The 19,772-nt window shown below is 46.8% G+C and overlaps 1 protein-coding gene across 2 annotated transcripts in view; it reads left to right on the top strand.

Annotated features, from left to right (window-relative positions):
* Positions 1 to 7,898: 7,898 nt before the first annotated feature.
* Positions 7,899 to 19,772, top strand: part of LOC119951968 (interleukin-13 receptor subunit alpha-1-like) — a 57,772-nt gene continuing 45,898 nt past the window's right edge. Inside the window, exons 1-2 of one of the 2 annotated variants that reach the window (XM_038775389.1) lie at positions 7,899 to 8,268; positions 14,206 to 14,332. In XM_038775389.1, coding sequence (XP_038631317.1) covers positions 14,215 to 14,332 — 118 coding nt within the window. In that variant the 5' untranslated portion in view covers positions 7,899 to 8,268; positions 14,206 to 14,214. The remainder of the gene's footprint in view (positions 8,269 to 14,205; positions 14,333 to 19,772) is intronic. The other variant, XM_038775390.1, reaches the window with a different exon arrangement.

Below are 19,772 nucleotides of genomic sequence, written 5' to 3'. Positions count from 1 at the left end.
CACAGGCATACTCTGCCGTCTCTGGCGGCATGGTGGCAGAATGGTTAGCACTGCTGCCTCAGAGCACCAGGGACCTGGGTTCAATTCCAGCCTAGAGTGCTCCGGTTTCCTCCCACAGCCCAAAGATGTACAGCGTAGGTGGATTGGCCATGCTAAATTGCCTGTTAGTGTCCAGGGATGTGCAGGTTAGGTTACGGGGATTGGGTGGGGTGGGTGGGGCAGTGGATCTGGGCAGAGTGCTCTTTCAGAGGGTCGGTGCAGACTCGATGGGCCAAATGGCCCCTTCTGCACTAAAGGGATTCTATGATCAGCCAGCTGAGGGAACAGAGTGTTATCTGTTTGGTGTGGAGTGCAATGGAGGTGGGGCAGGGGAGGTACATTGAGAATTAGTATTGAATTTTTATTAAACCTGAGGGGAAAGAACTGGTCCCAGTAAGTGCCCACCCGGCTTTAAAACATTTCTTTATCCTGTTCTTAAAGTTACAAATCCAATGCGCAGAGTGAACAGGGCAAGCCCTTAATCCATCTTCTTGTTTGCTCCAAAAAACAATTCAACTTCAAATTGAATCCAAATCATGTTCTCCACAAGACAGACATACTAGATCCGAGCTGACCTGAAAAAGCATTACACCTCACCTTGGGCTTCATCTGATGCTTGATCTTAGCCAATGACCGCAATTAATTAATTAATATTATTTATTGTCACAAGCAGGCTTACATTAATACTGCAATGAAGTTACTGTGAAAAGCCCCTGGTCGCCACATTACGGTGTCTGTTCGGGTACACGGAGGGAGAACTCAGAATGTCCAAATTACCTAACAGCACGTCTTTCGGGACTTACGGGAGGAAACCGGAGCACCCGGAGGAAACCCACATTGACACAGGGAGAACGTGCAGACTCCGCACAGTGACCCAAGCCGGGAATCGAACCCAGGACCCTGCCGCTATGAAGCAACAGTGCTAACCATTGTGCTACCTTGCCGCACAACCCCCACTGCAACAACGTAAAAATGTTACGTCCTTCAGAGAAGGAAACCCGCTGTCTAACCCACCGTATATGTAACTTCAACCCTGCCCTTAACCTGGTAGATGGTTAACAATCCATGGATGGCTCCCTTTGTATCAAAACAACTTCAAGTGATAGTCACGTACACCATCATCGCAGGGCAATAAATGCCAGAATTGGCAGTAATAAATCTGAATAACTAAGTTTTTAAAATATGCACAACAAGTTTGACTGCATTGTCGGAAGGGGCGGGTGGGGAAGGCCAGGTTATATTTGGAAACATATTTCGATTGGTCACGTTTTTCAACCTGGCATTTTGTGGCCAATCACTCTCAGATCCTGGAGACTATCCTGTGGGGACATGTTGGCAAACCTGATTTAATAACATACTATGAACAACAGAAGGAAATCATGTTCAAAACCGTCAAATTCCAGTAAGGAACAGTAACACAGGAAGTTTATTTTAAGGTACACAACACTGGGGTTCCAATTAAAGGTACACAGCACTGGGATTCCAGTTAAAGATACACAACACTGGAGTTCCACTTAAAGGTACACAATGCAGAAATTTCAGTTAAAGGTACACAACACTGGGGTTCCAATTAAAGATACACAACACTGGAGTTCCACTTAAAGGTACACAATGCAGTGATTTCAGTTAAAGGTACACAACACAGTGATTCAAGTTATAGGTGCACAACACTGAGGTTCCATTTAAAGGTACACAACACTGAGGTTCCAGTTAAAGGTACACAACACTGGGTTTCCACTCAAAGGTACACAACACTGGGGTTCCAGTTTAAGGTACACAACACTGGGGTTCCAGTTTAAGGTACACAACACTGGGGTACAAGTTTAAGGTACACAACACTGGGGTTCCAGTTTAAGGTATACAACACTGAGGTTCCAGTTAAAGGTACACAACACTGGGTTTCCATTTTAAGGTGCACAACACTGGGGTTCCAGTTAAAGGTACACAAAACTAAAGTTCCACATAAAGGTACATATCACTGGGGTTCGAGTTAAAGGTACACCACAGTGGGGTTCCAGTTCAAGGTACACAACACGGGTTCCAATTGAAGGTACACAACACAAAAGTTCCACGTAAAAGTACACAATGCTGGGGTACCAGTTAAAGGTACACAAGACTGGGGTTCCAGTTTAAGGTACACAACACGGAGGTTCCAGTTAAAGGTAAACAACACTAAAGTTCCACGTAAAGGTACACAACAATGTGGTTCCACTTAAAGGTACACGACACTAGAGTTCCATTGTAAGGTACACAACACTGGCGTTCCAGTTAAAGGTACACAACACTCGGGTTCCAGTTTAAGGTACACAACACTAGGGTTCCAGTTTAAGGTACACAACACTGGGGTTCCAGTTTAAGGTACACAACACTGGGGTTCCAGTTTAAGGTACACAACACTGGGTTTCCAGTTTAAGGTACACAACACTGGGTTTCCAGTTTAAGGTACACAACACTGGGGTTCCAGTTTAAGGTACACAACACTGGGTTCCAGTTAAGGTACCAACTGGTTCCAGTTAAGGTACACAACACTGGGGTTCCAGTTTAAGGTACACAACACTGGGGTTCCAGTTTAAGGTACACAACACTGGGTTTCCAGTTTAAGGTACACAACACTGGGGTTCCAGTTTAAGGTACACAACACTGGGTTTCCAGTTTAAGGTACACAACACTGGGGTTCCAGTTTAAGGTACACAGCACTGGGGTTCCAGTTTAAGGTACACAACACTCGGGTTCCAGTTTAAGGTACACAACACTGGGGTTTCAGTTTAAGGTACACGACACTGGGGTTCCAGTTTAAGGTACACAACACTGGGGTTCCAGTTTAAGGTACACAACACTAAAGTTTCACTTTAAGGTACACAACACGGAGGTTCTAGTTAAAGGTACACAACACTGGGGTTCCACTTAAGGTACACAACACTGGGGTCCCACTTAAAGGTACACAACACTGTGGTCCCACTTAAAGGTACACAACACTGGGGTCCCACTTAAAGGTACACAACAATGGGGTTCCACTTAAAGGTACACAACACTGGAGTTCCACTTAATGGTACACTACACTGGGGTTCCAGTTAAAGATACACAACAATGGGGTTCCACTTAATGGTACAGGACACTGGGGTTCCATTTAATGGTACACTACACTGGGGTTCCAGTTAAACGTACACACCAATGGGGTTCCATTTTAACGTAAACAACACTGGAGTTCCACTTCATGTTACATAACACTGGAGTTCCCAATACCGGTTGAGGTTATTCATGAAGGACCCGCCTTTCAATCTTACCCTTCACCTGAGGGGTGGTGGTCCTCAGCTTAAATCACCAGCAGTCAACTCTCCCCCTCGAAAGGAACAGCAGCCTATGGTCATTTGGGACAATGGTGACTTTACTTACTTTAAGGTGCACAACACTAGAGTTCCACTTAAAGGTACATAACACTCGAGTTGAGTTCCACTTAAAGGTCCACAACATTAGAGTTTGATGTACCATCAATTAAAACACAAGACGAGTAGTGAACGGAACTGTGGCTTTAATAAGCTAAACAGAAAGCCTCCTATTCACTGATCCCGAACTGGGGCAGGGCCGGAGGTCAGCCACCTTTATACCGAGCCCGAGGGAAGGCGGAGCCATCAAGCAGTGGTTTACCACAATACATGTAGTACAGTAACAGTTTACCACAATACATATTATACACTAACAGTGGTTTACCCCCTGTTAAAAAAGAGTCTAGTGGGGGTGAAGTGGAAGGTCGAGTCTGTCGGGGGATTTGACTTTCCGCCATGATCGCTTCAGTCCCGGCTGTGGTGTGTGCACTGGTGTTGAGACCTGCGCATCCGGGAGCGTGTCGTCCTCTTCTTCACCCAGTAGTTGAGTTGGTGGAGGGTGGGGGGGCAGTGTAGGGGCGGGGGTGGTAGTGATGGTCGCCGATGGGCCTGCGGCTGCCAAATCTCGAAGTAGCCGGGTAGTGGTGGAGGGAGACAGTGTAGAGTCGGGGGTGGTGATGATCGCTGGGGAACCTGCAGGTGCCAAATCCCGGAGGGAGACTGTGTCCTGCCGCCCGTCATGATGTGCCACGTAGGCATATTGTGGGTTGGCATGGAGGAGCAGGACCTTCTCGACGAGGGGATCTGATTTATGACTCCTCGCATGCTTCCGGAGGAGGGCGGGCCCTGGGACTGTCAGCCAGGATGGGAGCGAGACCCCTGAGGTGGACTTTCTAGGGAAGGCAAATATACGTTCGTGAGGGGTCTCATTGGTGGCAGTGCACAGGAGCGACCGAATGGAATGGAGCACATCGGGAAGAACCTCCAGCCAGCGGGAGACTGGGAGACTTCTAGGCCTTAGGGCCAGAAGGACGGCCTTCCAGACCATCGCGTTCTCCCTCTCCACCTGTCCGTTTCCCCGGAGGTTGTAGCTGGTCGTCCTGCTTGAGGCAATGCCCTTGCCAAACAGGAACTGACGCAACTCGTCGCTCATGAAGGAGGAACCCCAATCGCTATGGATGTTGGCGGGGAAACCGAACAAGGTGAAGAGACTGTGCAGGGCCTTGATGACGATGGCAGAGGTCATGTCAGGGCATGGGATGGCAAAGGGGAATCGTAAGTAATCGTCAACAATGTTGAGGAAGTACACATTACGGTCAGTGGAGTGGAGGGGCCCTTTGAAGTCAATGCTGAGGCGCTCAAAGGGCAGGAGGCCTTTCCAGGTGTGCTCTGTCGGGCCAATAGAAGTGCGGTTTTCACTCCGCGCAGACCTGGCTGTCCCTGGTCATGGTCCTGACCTGACCTTATTAAATTGATGTGCCATCAATTAATGTAGTGTGGCTTTAATAAGCTAAACAGAAAGCCTCCTGTCCACTGATCCCCAACTGGGACAGGGCCGGAGGTCAGCCACCTTTATACCGAGCCTGAGGGGAGGCGGAGCCATCAAGCAGTGGTTTACCACAATACATGTAGTACAGTAACAGTTCACCACAATACATATAATACACTTGTAGTGGTTCACCAGAGTTCCACTTAAAGGTACACAATACTAGAGTACCACTTAAAGGTACTTAACATGAATAAAATACGCTTTAAAAAAATAAAGGTACATAACATTAGTATTGAGTTCCACTTAAAGGTACTGGTATTGGGGAATGATCCCGGCCAGGTGGTTGAAGTTTCAGTCGGTGATTACTTTGGGAATAGCGATCACAATTTTGTAAGTTTTAGAATACTCATGGACAAAGACACGAGTGGTCCTAAAGGAAGAGTGCTGAATTGGGGAAAGGCCAAGTATAACAAAATTCGGCATGAGCTCGGGAACGTGGATTGGGAGCAGCTGTTTAAGGTTAAATCCACATTTGAAATGTGGGAGTCTTTTAAGGAAAGGTTGATTAGAGTGCAGGACAGATATGTCCCTGTGAAAATGAGGGATAGAACTGGCAAGATTAGGGAACCATGGATGACGGGTGGAATTGAGAGACTAGCTAAGATGAAAAAGGAAGTATACATAAGATCTAGGCGACTTAAAACTGATGAAGCTTTGGAGGAATATCGGGAAAGTAGGACAAATCTCAAACGCGCAATAAAGAGGGCTAAAAGGGGTCATGAAATATCTTTGGCTAACAGGGTTAAGGAAAATACCAAAGGAAAAGCAGAGGGTTAAGGAAAATCCCAAAGCCTTTTATTCGAATATAAGGAGCAAGAGGGTAATGAGAGAAAGGATTGGCCCACTCAAAGACAAAAGAGGGAATTTATGTGTGGAGTCAGAGGAAATGGGTGAGATTCTTAATGAGTACTTTGCATCGGTATTCACCAAGGCGAGGGACATGAAGGATGTTGAGGCTGGGGATGGATGTTTAAATACTCTAGGTCAAGTCGGCATAAGGAAGGGGGAAGGTTTGGGTATTCTAAAAGACATTTAAGGTGGACAAGTCCCCAGGTCCGGATGGGATCTATCCCAGGTTACTGAGGGAAGCGAGGGACAAAATAGCTGGGGACTTAACAGATATCTTTGCAGCATTCCTGAGCATGGTTGAGGTCCTGGAGGACTGGAGAATTGCTAATGTTGTCCCTTTGTTTAAGAAGGGTAGCAGGGATAATCCAGGGAATTATAGACCTGTGAGCTTGACGTCAGTGGTAGGCAAACTGTTGGAGAAGATACCGAGGGATAGGATCTATTCACATTTGGAAGAAAATAGACTTATCAGTGATAGGCAGCATGATTTTGTGCTGGGAAGGTCATGTCTTACAAACCTAATAGAATTCTTTGAGGAAGTGACAAAGTTAATTGATGAGGGAAGGGCTGTAGATGTCATATACATGGACTTCAGTAAGGCGTTTGATAAAGTTTCTCATGGCAGGTTGATGGAAAAGGTGAAGTCGTATGGGGTTCAGGGTGTACTAGCTAGATGGATAAAGAACTGGCTGGGCAACAGGAGACAGAGAGTAGTGGTGGAAGGGAGTGTCTCAAAATGGAGAAGGGTGACTAGTGGTGTTCCACAGGGATCCGTGCTGGGACCACTGTTGTTTGTGATATACATAAATGATCTGGAGGAAGGTATAGGTGGTCTGATTAGCAAGTTTGCAGATGATATGGAGTTGCAGATAGCGAGGAGGACTGTCAGAGAATACAGCAAAATATAGATAGATTGGAGAGTTGAGCAGAGAAATGGCAGATGGAGTTCAATCCAGGCAAATGCAAGGTGATGCATTTTGGAAGATCTAATTCAAGAACGGACTATACGGTCAATGGAAGAGTCCTGGGGAAAATTGATGTGCAGAGAGATCTGGGAGTTCAGGTCCATTGTACCCTGAAGGTGGCAACGCAAGTCGATAGTGGTCAAGAAGACATACAGCATGCTTTCCTTCATTGGACGGGGTATTGAGTACAAGAGTCGGCAGGTCATGTTACAGTTGTATATGACTTTGGTTAGACCACATTTAGAATACTGCGTGCAGTTCTTGTCGCCATATTACCAGAAGGATGTGGATGCTTTAGAGAGAGTGCAGAGGAGGTTCACCAGGATATTGCCTGGTATGGAGGGTGCTAGCTATGAAGAAAGGTTGAGTAGATAAGACGGAGGTTGAGGGGGGACCTGATTGAGGTCAACAAAATTGTGAGAGGTATGGACAGGGTGGATAGCAACAAACTTTTTCCAAGAGTGGGGGTGTCAATTACAAGGGGTCACAATTTCAAGGTGAGAGGGGGAATGTTTAAGGGAGATGTGCGTGGAAAGTTTTTTTACACAGAGGATGGTGGGTGCCTGGAACGCTTTGCCAGCGGAGGTGGTAGAGGCGGACACGATAGCATCATTTAAGATGCATCTAGACAGATATATGAACGGGAGGGGAACAGAGGGAAGTAGATCCTTGGAAAATAGGTGACAGGTTTAGATAAAGGATCTGAATCGGCACAGGCTGGGAGGGCCGAAGGGCCTGTTCCTGTGCTGTAATTTTCTTTGTTCTTTGTACACAACACTACAGTTCCACTTAAAGGTACACAACACTAGAGTTCTAATTAAAGGTACGCAACACGAGAGTTCTAATTAAAGGTACTTAACATGAATAAAATACGCTTAAAAAAATAAAGGTACATAACATTAGTATTGAGTTCCACTTAAAGGTACACAACACTAGAGTTCTACTTAAAGGTACATAACATTAGAGTTGATTTCTACTTAAAGGTACATAGCACTAGAGTTCTACTTAAAGGTACACAAGACCACTTCGGACACGTTGGACTGCATCCTTCATTCCCATGTTTTACTGGGTTTGCAACTTTTTCTTGACATGGATTTCTTTATTGAAAAGCAGATGTTGCTTTTTTTTGGCACTGTCTCGCGCGTTTCAACAGTCGGGGAAGTCCAGCGTCTGAAAGTAAAACAACAGCCGAGCCGGGAATATGTCCTGAGTGTGGTTTAAACCTCCCACACTCCAGTGACGTTGCTGGGTGACTAATGTTTGAAAACATTCTTCCGCTTCCATTGCGAAGGCTCAGAGCTCGGGGATTGAACGAAGGAGTGAAGCCTGGGGCAAACCCGCCCGTGTCACCCTCTGTGCCCACCGGAGGGGGGTTTTGGGGGAGGGGGAGGGGAGACTGAGGCAGAGCCTGACTGGAGAGGGTGGCTACAAGCTCGGTGGCCAAGGTGCAGGATGTCACATCCACTGCCCAGGCTCTTGTTGCTCTCAATGTCTTTGCTGCTGGCTGCCCGGACCCAGGGCAAGAGCTGCTGCACGAGGTCAGGTGAGTGCCTCTCTTCAACCCTTGTGTACTTTGTTTTTTAAGTATTTGTAAAACTCGGTTTCATTCACTCGACTTTCTGTTTTTTGAGGGGGGGGGGGGGGGGGTTGTTTGGCCTTACAGTGTCCTAGACTGGAAAGCATGTCCAATGCGCTTCACTAAGAGCACCATCCGGCAACACTGCACACCCTGCCGCATTGGGTGGGTGGTGGAAGTAAGGCAAACTTGCCTTTTTATAAGCACCAGACAGAACACCCGGGGCTGTTAGTTTGGATTATTTTTTTACATATTTTTTACACCCTTTGGAATTGCAGTCACTGTTTTAATGTGGGTGTGGGGGCCGAGGTGCACGCAGCAAGATCCCACAGGCATACGATTTGATAAGTGACCTGGTAATCTGTTTCTGAGGCGAGGGGCATCGTCCCCATCTTTTGAAAAGGGTGCCTTGGGATGTTTCACATCTGTCTGAGTCAGCAGATCATGGCCAGAATCCCGCCCCCCCTCCAAAAAAAAATACGGGATGGATTCTGCCGTAATTGGCGGGGCGGGCAGGAGTGGCGTGAACCACTCTGGCGTCAGGCCGCCCCAAAGGTGCGGAATCCTCCACACCTTCAGGGGCTAGGTCGGTCCCCGAGTGGTTTGCGCCGCTCCGGCTGGCGGGGAAGGGGCTTCGCGCCACGCCAACCGACGCCGAAGGACCTCCGCCAGCTTGTGCTGGCATCATCCCAGCGCATGCGCAGAGGGCTTAATCTCCGAACCGGCCATGGCGGACCGCTACAGCCGCCGGTGCGGAAGAATAGAGTGCCCCCACGGCACAGGCCCGCCCACCGATCGCGGGCCAGGCCACCGTGGGGGCACTTCCCGTGGCCAGGTCACACCGGTAAGGACCTATTCTAATTTACGCTAGTGGGACCGGCAAAAAAAGGGCGGCCACTCAGCCCATTGCGGACCGGAGAATCACTGGGGGGGCTGCCAGCGGCCGCCAACCGGCGTGCCGTGATTCCCGCCCCTGCTAAAACCTCGGCGCCGGAGAATTTGGCAGCTGGCGGGGGTGGGATTCACGCCGCCCCCCAGCGATTCTCCGACCCGGCCGGGGGGGGGGGGGGCGGAGAATCACACCCTAAGTGTCAGCTTCAGACTGAAATCCCGGTGTGTTTACGGGCGTGAATCTGATTACGTCGCGGCGCTCATTCCGTTAGGGCCTCTCGCGGGTGTTTCCGGAAAGGGATTTATGCCCGTGACAAACGGGGGTAAAATTGCCCCCCTTCCACCCCACCCTCCATACGCACACACACACCACCCACGTCTCAATTTAAGATCTCGTCTGAAAGACTGCACCTGTGCTGTACTCCCTGAGTGCCGCGTTCATGGGTTAGCCTTGATGTTTGTATCCAAGTCTCTGGAGTAGGATTTTAACCCGCGATTGTCTGACTTTGAGGCAAATGGGCCACGGCTGGCACATCAGAAGTCCTGTCTTTATTCTTCACCAATGTGTGTTTTGTATTTGCAGCACTTTCCTGATTTTTCTTTTTCAGTGTTGAGGTTCTCCCAGGCTGATGTCATAGGGAAGTCAGTGCCATTTCTTTAATATATTGCAAATAATCCAAACTAACAGAATGAGAGTGTTAAAGGGCACAGCCTCATCAGCACAGCCCGAGAAATATGTGGGGAACCCCAGAGATGTGTTGGGTTCAGACTGTGCATCCTTCTGATATCTGGTTATCGTTAGAGAGAAGAAGGTTAAGAGATGATCAGAGGATTAGATAGGGTGGACAGTGAGAGCCTTTTTCCTCGGATGGTGATGTCTAGCACGAGGGGGACATAGCTTTAAATTGAGGGGAGATAGATATAGGACAGATGTCAGAGGTAGGTTCTTTACTCAGAGAGGAGGAAGGGCGTGGAATGCCCTACCTGCAACAGTAGTGGACTCGTCAACACTAAACGCATTCAAATGGTTAATCTGATAGGCATATGGACGATAATGGAATAGTGTAGATGGGCTTTAGAGGGGTTTCACAGGTCGGCGCAACATCGAGGGCCGAAGGGCCTGTACTGCGCTGTAATGTTCTATGTTCTATGTTCTGGTTGTGTCACTTGAGGTATGTAAGATTCCAAGAGGGATGGTATGGGTAGATGGTGAGAGGCTGTTTTCCTTGGCCGGTCCACATCAGTTTCAGCATATGGATTCAGCTATTTAGGATCAAGATGAGGGAAATGTCTTCACTCAAGATCTGTGGATCTCTGGAATTCTCTAGCCCAGAAAGCAGTGAATGCTCAGGTTTTGAGTAATATTCAAGACAAACGTTGTTGGATTTTTGGAGGTGAAGAAAATGGAGGAATGTGGGAAAGTGGAGGTGGAAAGTCAGCCATGATCTTGTTGAGTGGACGGGTAGGTTCAAATGTCCAACTCCAGTTTCCTATGTACTTCGATCACAGCTAGCTGCTGGGTGGAGTTGCCTTCAGGTATAAAGGAGAGCAGCTACGTGCTGTCAACATGTTCTCACCTGCCCTCTGTATTCGAGGCTGTGAACAAGACCAGACTCCTCAGGTGAATGACATTTAAGATCTCAGGAAAAATCAGTCGATATGCATCTGCTCTGTAAATGCAGGCTGTTTGCCCCACTCAATTGCATCTTGTGGGGTCCATGCTGCAAGAGAAAATCTCAATGTGACCCCTCACCCCACCCCCCTCCACTGATTCTGAATCCTCACGTTATCCCGCACTCTGACATTTCTTCTGCTTCAAGGCACCTGAGACGACTCATTTCTTCCACTGACCTCACAGCCTTGCTTTTGCCCTGTAACATTACCTTCCTCCCATGAACGGATTATTTGACTTACAAATCCTCTCTTCCAGGTAGCCGACTAAATCCATTGTGAGGGAGAGGAAGGATTATCATTCCACCCCATTTAGACTGAAATACCTCCGCAGATCTCACTCCAGTATTCAGAGACCCACGTCCTGTGACCAGAATGGAGCTCAAACCTGTCATCTTAAATTTAGAGAATAAAAATCAGGAACTCTTGGAAGTGCTGGCTGTACACAGACAGGATACACCCATAAATGAAGGCAACATCAATCTGCATTTCGTAACTCTGCAAACTCATTAGTAATTGGAATGAGCATTTTAACCAATGTTAAAATTCTAACCCTTAGTTGGCTTCAATTCCCTCCCTGCCTCTGTAATCTCCACTTGCTGCTCAACCCAAGGTATCTGAACACTCCCGATTCTGGTCCATTTAGAATCCCCAATAGAATCCCCAATTTTAATGTCTCTGCTCCATTGTCTCTACTTTTCTTTCCTCCTTTAATTTAGCATCTTTCTTAAAACCTATGTTTTTGACCAAGTTTTTAGTTCCCTGAAATAATGGCCGGAATTCTCCCGCCTTTGAGATTCTCTGTTGCCACCGGCAGCGCACCTCGCCGTCCATGGGTTTCCCAGGGCATGTGACGGCTTCAATGGGAAATCCCATTGTCAAGTGCCGGAGGTAGAGAATCCTGCCACCTGCGAACGGCAGGCTGCCGAGAAACCGGCGGCGAACCAGAGAATCCAGCCCAATATACTCTTACGTGGTTCGGTGTTATGTTCTGTTTTAGAATGCCCCGTGAGTACCTTGGAAAGTTATATTCTGTTAAAGGTACTGTAAAAGGGTCTGCTAAAGGGGCAGCACGGTAGCATGGTGGTTAGCATAAATGCTTCACAGCTCCAGGGTCCCAGGTTCGGTTCCCGGCTGGGTCACTGTCTGTGTGGAGTCTGCACGTCCTCCCCGTGTGTGCGTGGGTTTCCTCCGGGTGCTCCGGTTTCCTCCCACAGTCCAAAGATGTGCGGGTTAGGTGGATTGGCCATGCTAAATTGCCCGTAGTGTCCTAAAAAGTAAGGTTAAGGGGGGGTTGTTGGGTTACGGGTATAGGGTGGATACGTGGGTTTGAGTAGGGTGATCATTGCTCGGCACAACATCGAGGGCCGAAGGGCCTGGTCTGTGCTGTACTGTTCTATGTATAAACACGAGTTATTGTTGTTTCAAAGGCTATGCGCGTGCAAGTTAGTATTGGTGATTACTGTGGGAAAGATTTGATTACAGATGTTGGAGATGAAAGGGGTGTTTGAGGTCTCTGTTCTTTCTCAGCCCCACACAGAACCAAATATGGAAAACTTTCTCCTTCAGCACTGTGTGCCATATGCAACCCCAGACAGCCCATTTAACCACTTCTCACTCATTCTTACATTGCTTTGGGTTTCACAAAGCTTTTAGTCCAGTAATTGGCAACCTAGACTGGTGAATCGGCCACATGGGTGACCCTCCACCTTCGTGAGCCGCAAGATTGAAATCAGGCTTGTTCACTAACTCTGACCCCATGAATTCGATTAAATACATTTAATACATGCCGAATATTTCAGAACCAGTTATGGAAACGCCTTATCATTTCTGTATTAATAGAACTGTCATCAACTTCAAATGGTAAAAACAAAATAAATGTTTACACTTTGGACGCAGAGGGAGTGCAAGGCTCTCACAGTCAATATTGTGAGCAGTCAGCATGCACCTCACTTAACTTGCCTTGGCTTTACACGCGCATCACTTCAGTCATACCGGTAGGAAAGAATCTACGCAGACAGAAACGAACGAAATTTGGCAACCCTGCACCTGGGCAATGGTCAACTAAATGTCCGGTGGGCAGCACTCCGAACCCAGAAGACTGCATGCATGCAGGTTGCTGACTGCTGTTTTAATCATTCACTCCTTCGCGGGGGGGGGGGGGGGGGGGGGGGGGGGATATTCTGCAGTTTTACAAAGCAGAGTGAGCTTCACTTTTCCACTCTTTTTGAAATGTACATAGTCCAGGCGAGAGGAGTCAACCATGTGTTCACCCTGGACATTCCTATATCTCCTCTCCTTCATGATCGGCAACCCCCGCATGGCTTCCCGGAGAATCCAAAGATTAAAGATAAATCTCTCGCGCAGCGTTACGAGGAAAAGGATATTAAAAATAAATCTGAGTTTAGGAAAGAAGGCTGTTTGACTGCCAACCATGAATCATCCAATCTGTCGACTTTCAGATTTGGAGACAAACCAGGTAGTTTGTGTGAGGGGATGGAAGGTCACATAATGAAATACATCCAATCAGAAATGGCAACCCTACAACCCTTTCCACCACCAAAGGCCTCACCAAACCTCCTTTAAAAGTGAGCAGGCCTCACAAGGGGCTTCAACCTACTGGTTAATTACACAAAGTCTTAACTACCTCTGTTTTTTGAAGCAATTTGTTTCCATTACTAACTGCTCAAGCAAAGGTGGTAGTGAGCCATCTTCCTGAACCCTTGCTGTTGTAAGGGTCCTTCCTGTTCATTCCCTTATTTCCCTGTTTATTTTTGCCTTTACATTTTTAATCCATGAATGGTTAATGGACATGTGCCTTTAAGGCAGCCCATATCTCGAATTCAAGCAGATCAATACAGCAGCAGGAGAGTCTGTGCTAGTCTGTGCTGGTTTAAACTAGAGTTGTAGACTGGCATCGATAACAGAGATTGGCTGGGACTTGGTTTGATTGATAGAGGTGGTGGCAAATAAATTGGCTCAAATGCCTAAATGGTGATTGGATTTTATCCCAGTGGGGTGTTTCAGAGTCCCGAGGTTTTCGGTTTGATTTCAGTTTGACTCTTTTTTTAATTTAAATTTTTTTTAAATTTCATTTTTTCCAATTAAGGAGCAATTTAGTGCAGCCAGTTCACCTAGCCTGCACATCTTTGGGTTGCGGGGGGTGAAACTCACGCATATATGGGGAGAATGTGCAAACTCCACACAGACAGTGACCCAGAGCTGGGATTGAACCTGGAACCTCGCCGCTGTGAGGCAGCAGGGCTATCAGTTTGACTCCTGGCAGCCCGGAAAGGTCCTGCTGCTTTTTCCTTCACTAAGGCTGTGTCTCTGAATTGGCAGGGATCCTGGATGAATCTGTTTACAGGAGAACCATTTACAGGCTGTGCAGATAATGTCCAGAATCTGCTAACTCTCCCCAGAAAAGATGGTGTGAGTCAACTATCTTTCTCCAGAAGGCCTGCTGCCTGTGAGTACGCATTTTCTAAACGACAGAGGCCGGAAGATGAGCCATGAACTGAAAGCAAAATTTAAGGAAACAAAGTCTCTGCCCCTCCAGGAAAGGTGCAAGGATGGTGCTTTTATAAATTGTAGGAAAACCAGTACAGGCTGCAAAACAAAGACTGCGATTTACAAGCCTAGAACATAGAATATAGAACATAGAACAGTACAGGCCCTTCAGCCCACGATGTTGTGCCAACCATTTATCCTAACCTAAGACCAACCTAACCTACACCCCTTCAATTTACTGCTGTCTGTGTGCCTGTCTAAGAGTCGCTTAAATGTCCCTAATGACTCTGACTCCACCACCTCTGCTGGCAGTGCATTCCACACACCCATCACTCTCTGTATAAAGAACCTACCACTGACATCTCCCCTATACCTTCCTCCAATCATCTTAAAATTATGTCCCCTTGTGACAGCCATTTCTACACTGGAGACAAATCTCTGGCTATCCACTCTATCCATGTCTTTCATCACCTTGTACACCTCTGTCAAGTCACCTCTCTGCCTTCTTCGCTTCAGTGAGAAAAGCCCTAGCTCCCTCAACCTTTCTTCATAAGACATGCCCTCCAGTCCAGGCAGCATCCTGGTAAATCTCCTCTGTACGCTCTCCAAAGCATCCACATCCTTCCTATATTGAGGCGACCAGAACTGGACACAATATTCCAAGTGTGATCGAACTAGAGTTTTATAAAGTTGCAGTAAAATCCCGCGGCTCTTAAACTTAAGCCTCCTGTTAATGAAAGCCAACTTAACAAGTTGGGTTCTTCACAACCCTCTCAACCTGGGTGGCTATTTGAGAGATCGATGTACGTGGGCCCCAATATCTCTCTGTTCCTCCACACTTCCAAGAATCCTGCCTTTAACCCTGTATTCAGCATTCAAATTCAACCTTCCAAAATGAATCACTTCACATTTATCAAGGTTGAACTCCATCTGCCACTTCTCAGCCCAGCTCTGCATCCTGTCAATGTCCTGTTGTAACCTGCAATAACCCTCAACACTATCCAGAACTCCCCCAACCTTCATGTCATCTGCAAACTTACTAACCCACCCTTTCACTTCCTTATCTAAGTCATTTATAAAAACCAGAAAGAGCAGAGGTCCCAGAACAAATCCTTGCGGGACACTGGTCACCGACCTCCAGGCGGAATACTTTCCATCCACCACCACTCACTGTCTTCTTTCGGCCAGCCAATTCCGTATCCAGACAGCCAAATTTCCCTGTATCCCATGCCTCCTAACTTTCTGGATGAGCCTACCATGGAGAATCTTATCAAATGCCTTACTGAATTCCATATACAGCACATCCACTGTCCGACCTTTATCAATGTGTCTTGTCACATCCTCAAAAGAATTCAGTGAGGCTTGTGGGGCATGACCTGTCCCTCACAAAGCCATGCTGACTATCTTTAATCAAACTATGTTTTTCTAAATAATCATAAATTCTACCTCTCAGCATCCTTTCCAATATTTTGTTCACCACAGGCGTAAGATTATTGGGTCTGTAATTCCCAGGGATTTCCCTGTTCCCTTTCTTGAACAGAGGAACAACATTCGTCTCCCTCCAATCATCCGATAGTACTCCAGTGGAGAGTGAGGACGCAAAGATCATCGCCAACGGCGCAGCAATCTCCTCCCTCGCTTCCCGTAGTAACCTTGGGTATATCCCGTCAGGCCCAGGGGACTTATCTATCCTGATGCTTTTCAAAATTTCCAGCACATCCTTCTTCTTAATATCAACCTGTTCGAGGCTATTAACCTGGTTCACACTATTCTCATGAGCAATAAGGTCCCTCTAGCGAATACTGAACCAAAGTATTTATTTAGGGCCTCCCCATCTCCTCAGACTCTGGGCACAAGTTCCCTCCACTGTCCCTGATCGGTCCTACTCTCACTCTTATTATCCTCTTATTTCTCACATAACTGTAGAACGCCTTGGGGTTTTCCCTAATCCTTCCCACCAGGGCTTTATCATGCCCCCTTCTAGCTCTCCTCAGTCCATTTTGGCTACCTTGTAACCCTCTGGAGCCAAGTCAGATCCTTGCTTCCTCAACCTTACGTAAGCTTCCTTCTTCCGCTTTACTAGAAGCTCCACTTCTCTTGTCATCCAAGGCTCCTTCATCTTACCGTTCCTTCCTCTTCTCACTGGGACAACTGAGCTAACTGTGCAGAAAGCATGCTAGGAACAATCATCTGAAGCAAAGACCCTTTTTGTCTTTCACTTACCTTGTGTTTACTCCTTTCCACCCCTCTGTGTTTGTCTATCTTGTTTGTGATGTGTGTGTGTGTTGCGGGTGGGAGGCCAGTTAAAATAGATTAATGAATAGTTAACCAACTGTATCTGTTGTGTGTTTCATTATAGGTCTTGTGATAAATAAACAATAATTGTATTTAAAATTACAAACCTGGTGACCTGGCCAAGGGCCAAAGACTTTTGTCTTATTTTATAAGAATCATTGGTTAATTGACTTGTGTTGTGACTCCAGGATGAAATTGACTGTGCACTTTCCCAGGGTGGCATCCAGTGTAGGTCTACCCATCATGCTTTTAGGGTGATTGTTTTAGGATTTTGATGCAGTCACGGTGAAGGAATGGTTCCAAGTCAGGATGTGTGGCTTGGAGGGGAACTTGCAAGTGGTGGTGTTCCCATGCATCTGCTGCCCTTGTTCTTCTAGATGGTAGAGGTCGAGGATATAGCTCCAGGGTCCCAGGTTCGATTCCCAGCTGGGTCACTGTCTGTGCGGAGTCTGCACATTCTCCCCGTGTCTATGTGGGGTTTCTCCGAGTGCTCCAGTTTCCTCCCACAGTCCAAAGATGTGCAGGTTAGGTGGATTGTGCCATTAACCCTGTAATCCACATTCAAATTTGTCCGACCAAAATGAATCACCTCACACTTATCAGGGTTAAACTCCATCTGCCATTTTTCAGCCCAGCTCTGCATCCTATCAATGTCTCTTTGCAGCCTACAACAGCCCTCCATCTCTTCCACTACTCCACCAATCTTGGTGTCATCAGCAAATTCACTAACCCAACCTTCAACTCCATCATACAAATCATTAATAAAAATCACAAATAGCAGAGGACCCAGCACTGATCCCTGTGGTACACCACTAGTGACTGGGCTCTAGGATGAAAACTTACCATCTACCACCACCCTCTGTTTTCTATGTGATAGCCAGTTACTGATCCAATCGGCCAAATTTCCCTCTATCCCACACCTCCTTACATTCTGCATGAGCTGACCATGGGCCACCTCATCAAATGCCTTACTAAAATCCATGTATACGACATCAACTACTCTACCTTCATCTATGTACTTAGTTACCTTCTCAAAGAATACAATCAAACTTGTGAGGCAAGACTTACTCCTCACAAAGCTGTGCTGACTATCCTGGATTAAGCTGTTTCTTTCCAAATGATCATAAATCCTATCCCTCTGGATCCTTTCCAATAATTTACCTATGACTGAAGTGAGATTAGCTGGCCTATAATTCCCAGGATTATACCTATTCCCTTTCTTGAACAAGGGGACAACATTCGCCTCTCTCCAGTCTTCTAGCACTATTCCTGTAGACAGTGAGGACATAAAGGTCAAAGCCAAAGGCTCTGCAATCTTATCCCTCGCCTCCCAAAGAATCCTAGGACATATCCAATCAGACCCAGGGGACTTATCTATCCTCAGGTTTCTCAAAATTTTTAACACAACTTCCTTCCGAATATCTACCTCCTCCAGCCTACCAGCCTGTATCGCACTATCCTCCTCAACAACATGGCCCCTCTCCTTTGTGAACACTGAAGAAAAGTATTCATTAAGGGCCTCTCTACATCTTCAGACTCCATGCACACGTTCCCACTACTGTCCTTGACCGGCCTTAACTTCACCTTGGTCATTCTTTTATTCCTGACATAAGTGTAAAAAGCCTTGCGGTTTTCCTTGATCCAATCTATTCAAATTATAGTGGTTCCAATAAATATTTGGAAAGTTAAAGTCACCCATGACAACTACCCTGTATTCTTTGCTGGGTCTTAAAATCTAACCAATCTTTTATTCGACCACTAACCTTTGCATCTTTGCACAATGTGGGGACCTCACGGTAGCATGGTGGTTAGCATCAATGCTTCACAGCTCCAGTGGTCCCAGGTTCGATTCCCGGCTGGGTCACTGTCTGTGTGGAGTCTGCACGTCCTCCCCGTGTGTGCGTGGGTTTCCTCCGGGTGCTCCGGTTTCCTCCCACAGTCCAAAGATGTGCGGGTTAGGTGGATTGGCCATGCTAAATTGCCCGTAGTGTTCAAAAAGGTTGGGTGGGGTTACTGGGTTGCGGGCATAGGGTGGAGGTGTGGGCTTGGTGCTCTTTACAAGGGCCAGTGCAGACTCAATGGGCTGAATGGCCTCCTTTTGCACTGTAAACTCTTATGATTCTATGATGCACCCTTCTCAAGAGTCTTTACTTGTCACTCAGATAGATCTTTGTGGATAGTTACTTAATATCTCCTTAAAAGTCATCCACCAAACATGTACTGTCCTACTTTTTAACCTAATTTCCCATCACTTTAGCTAGCTCTGTCTTCGTAACCTTACATTTACCTTTATTCGCATTTAAAACACTAGTCTTAAACCTACACTTCATCCTTCAAACTGAACATGAAGAATAACATGTTACATCAAATTTTTTTTGTAGAATTTACATGCCATTCGGACCATTGAGTCTGCACTGGCCCCTGGAAAAGGCACCCTCATTAAACCCACATCTCCACCCTATCCCCATAAGTCAGTAACCCCACCTAACATTTTTTGGACATGAAGGGAAATTTAACATGGCTATTCCACCTACCCTGCACAACTCCGGCGTCGGCTGTTTCTCTCCGTTTCGGAGAATCGTGCCCCATGTCTCTGTAATGGCTATCAGCTCCTACATATGTGTTTCTAGCTTTACGAACAATTCATCCATTTTGTTGCAAATGCTGTTTGCATTCAGATGCAGAAACTTTAACTCTGCCTTTTTACCTTATCTGCTGGTGAACTATTAACTTGTACCCTCTGCCCCTTCCTGCCACTCTATAGTTCTCATTTCCCAAATCGTTACTGTGCTCTACTACCTCATTGTTTCCCTTTGATTTATAACATCTCCTCTCACACGGTTCCCCCAATGCCCCCTAATTAGTTTAAAGCTCCCTCTCCATGTATTTAGCACAGGGCTAAATCACTGGCTTTGAAAGCAGACCAAGGCAGCCCAGCAGCACGGTTCAATTCCAGTACCAGCCTCCTCGAACAGGCACCAGAATGTGGCGACTAGGGGCTTCATTTGAAGCCTAATTGTGACAATAAGCGATTTTCATTTCATTTCATGTCGTCTTTTATGGTACAATTTGCTATCATCAGCAAACTTTGATTTTATTCACTC

Source organism: Scyliorhinus canicula, chromosome 17 (assembly GCF_902713615.1).
Source record: "Scyliorhinus canicula chromosome 17, sScyCan1.1, whole genome shotgun sequence".
NCBI lineage: Eukaryota > Metazoa > Chordata > Chondrichthyes > Carcharhiniformes > Scyliorhinidae > Scyliorhinus > Scyliorhinus canicula.
This window is presented reverse-complemented; position numbering and strand designations above follow the sequence as displayed.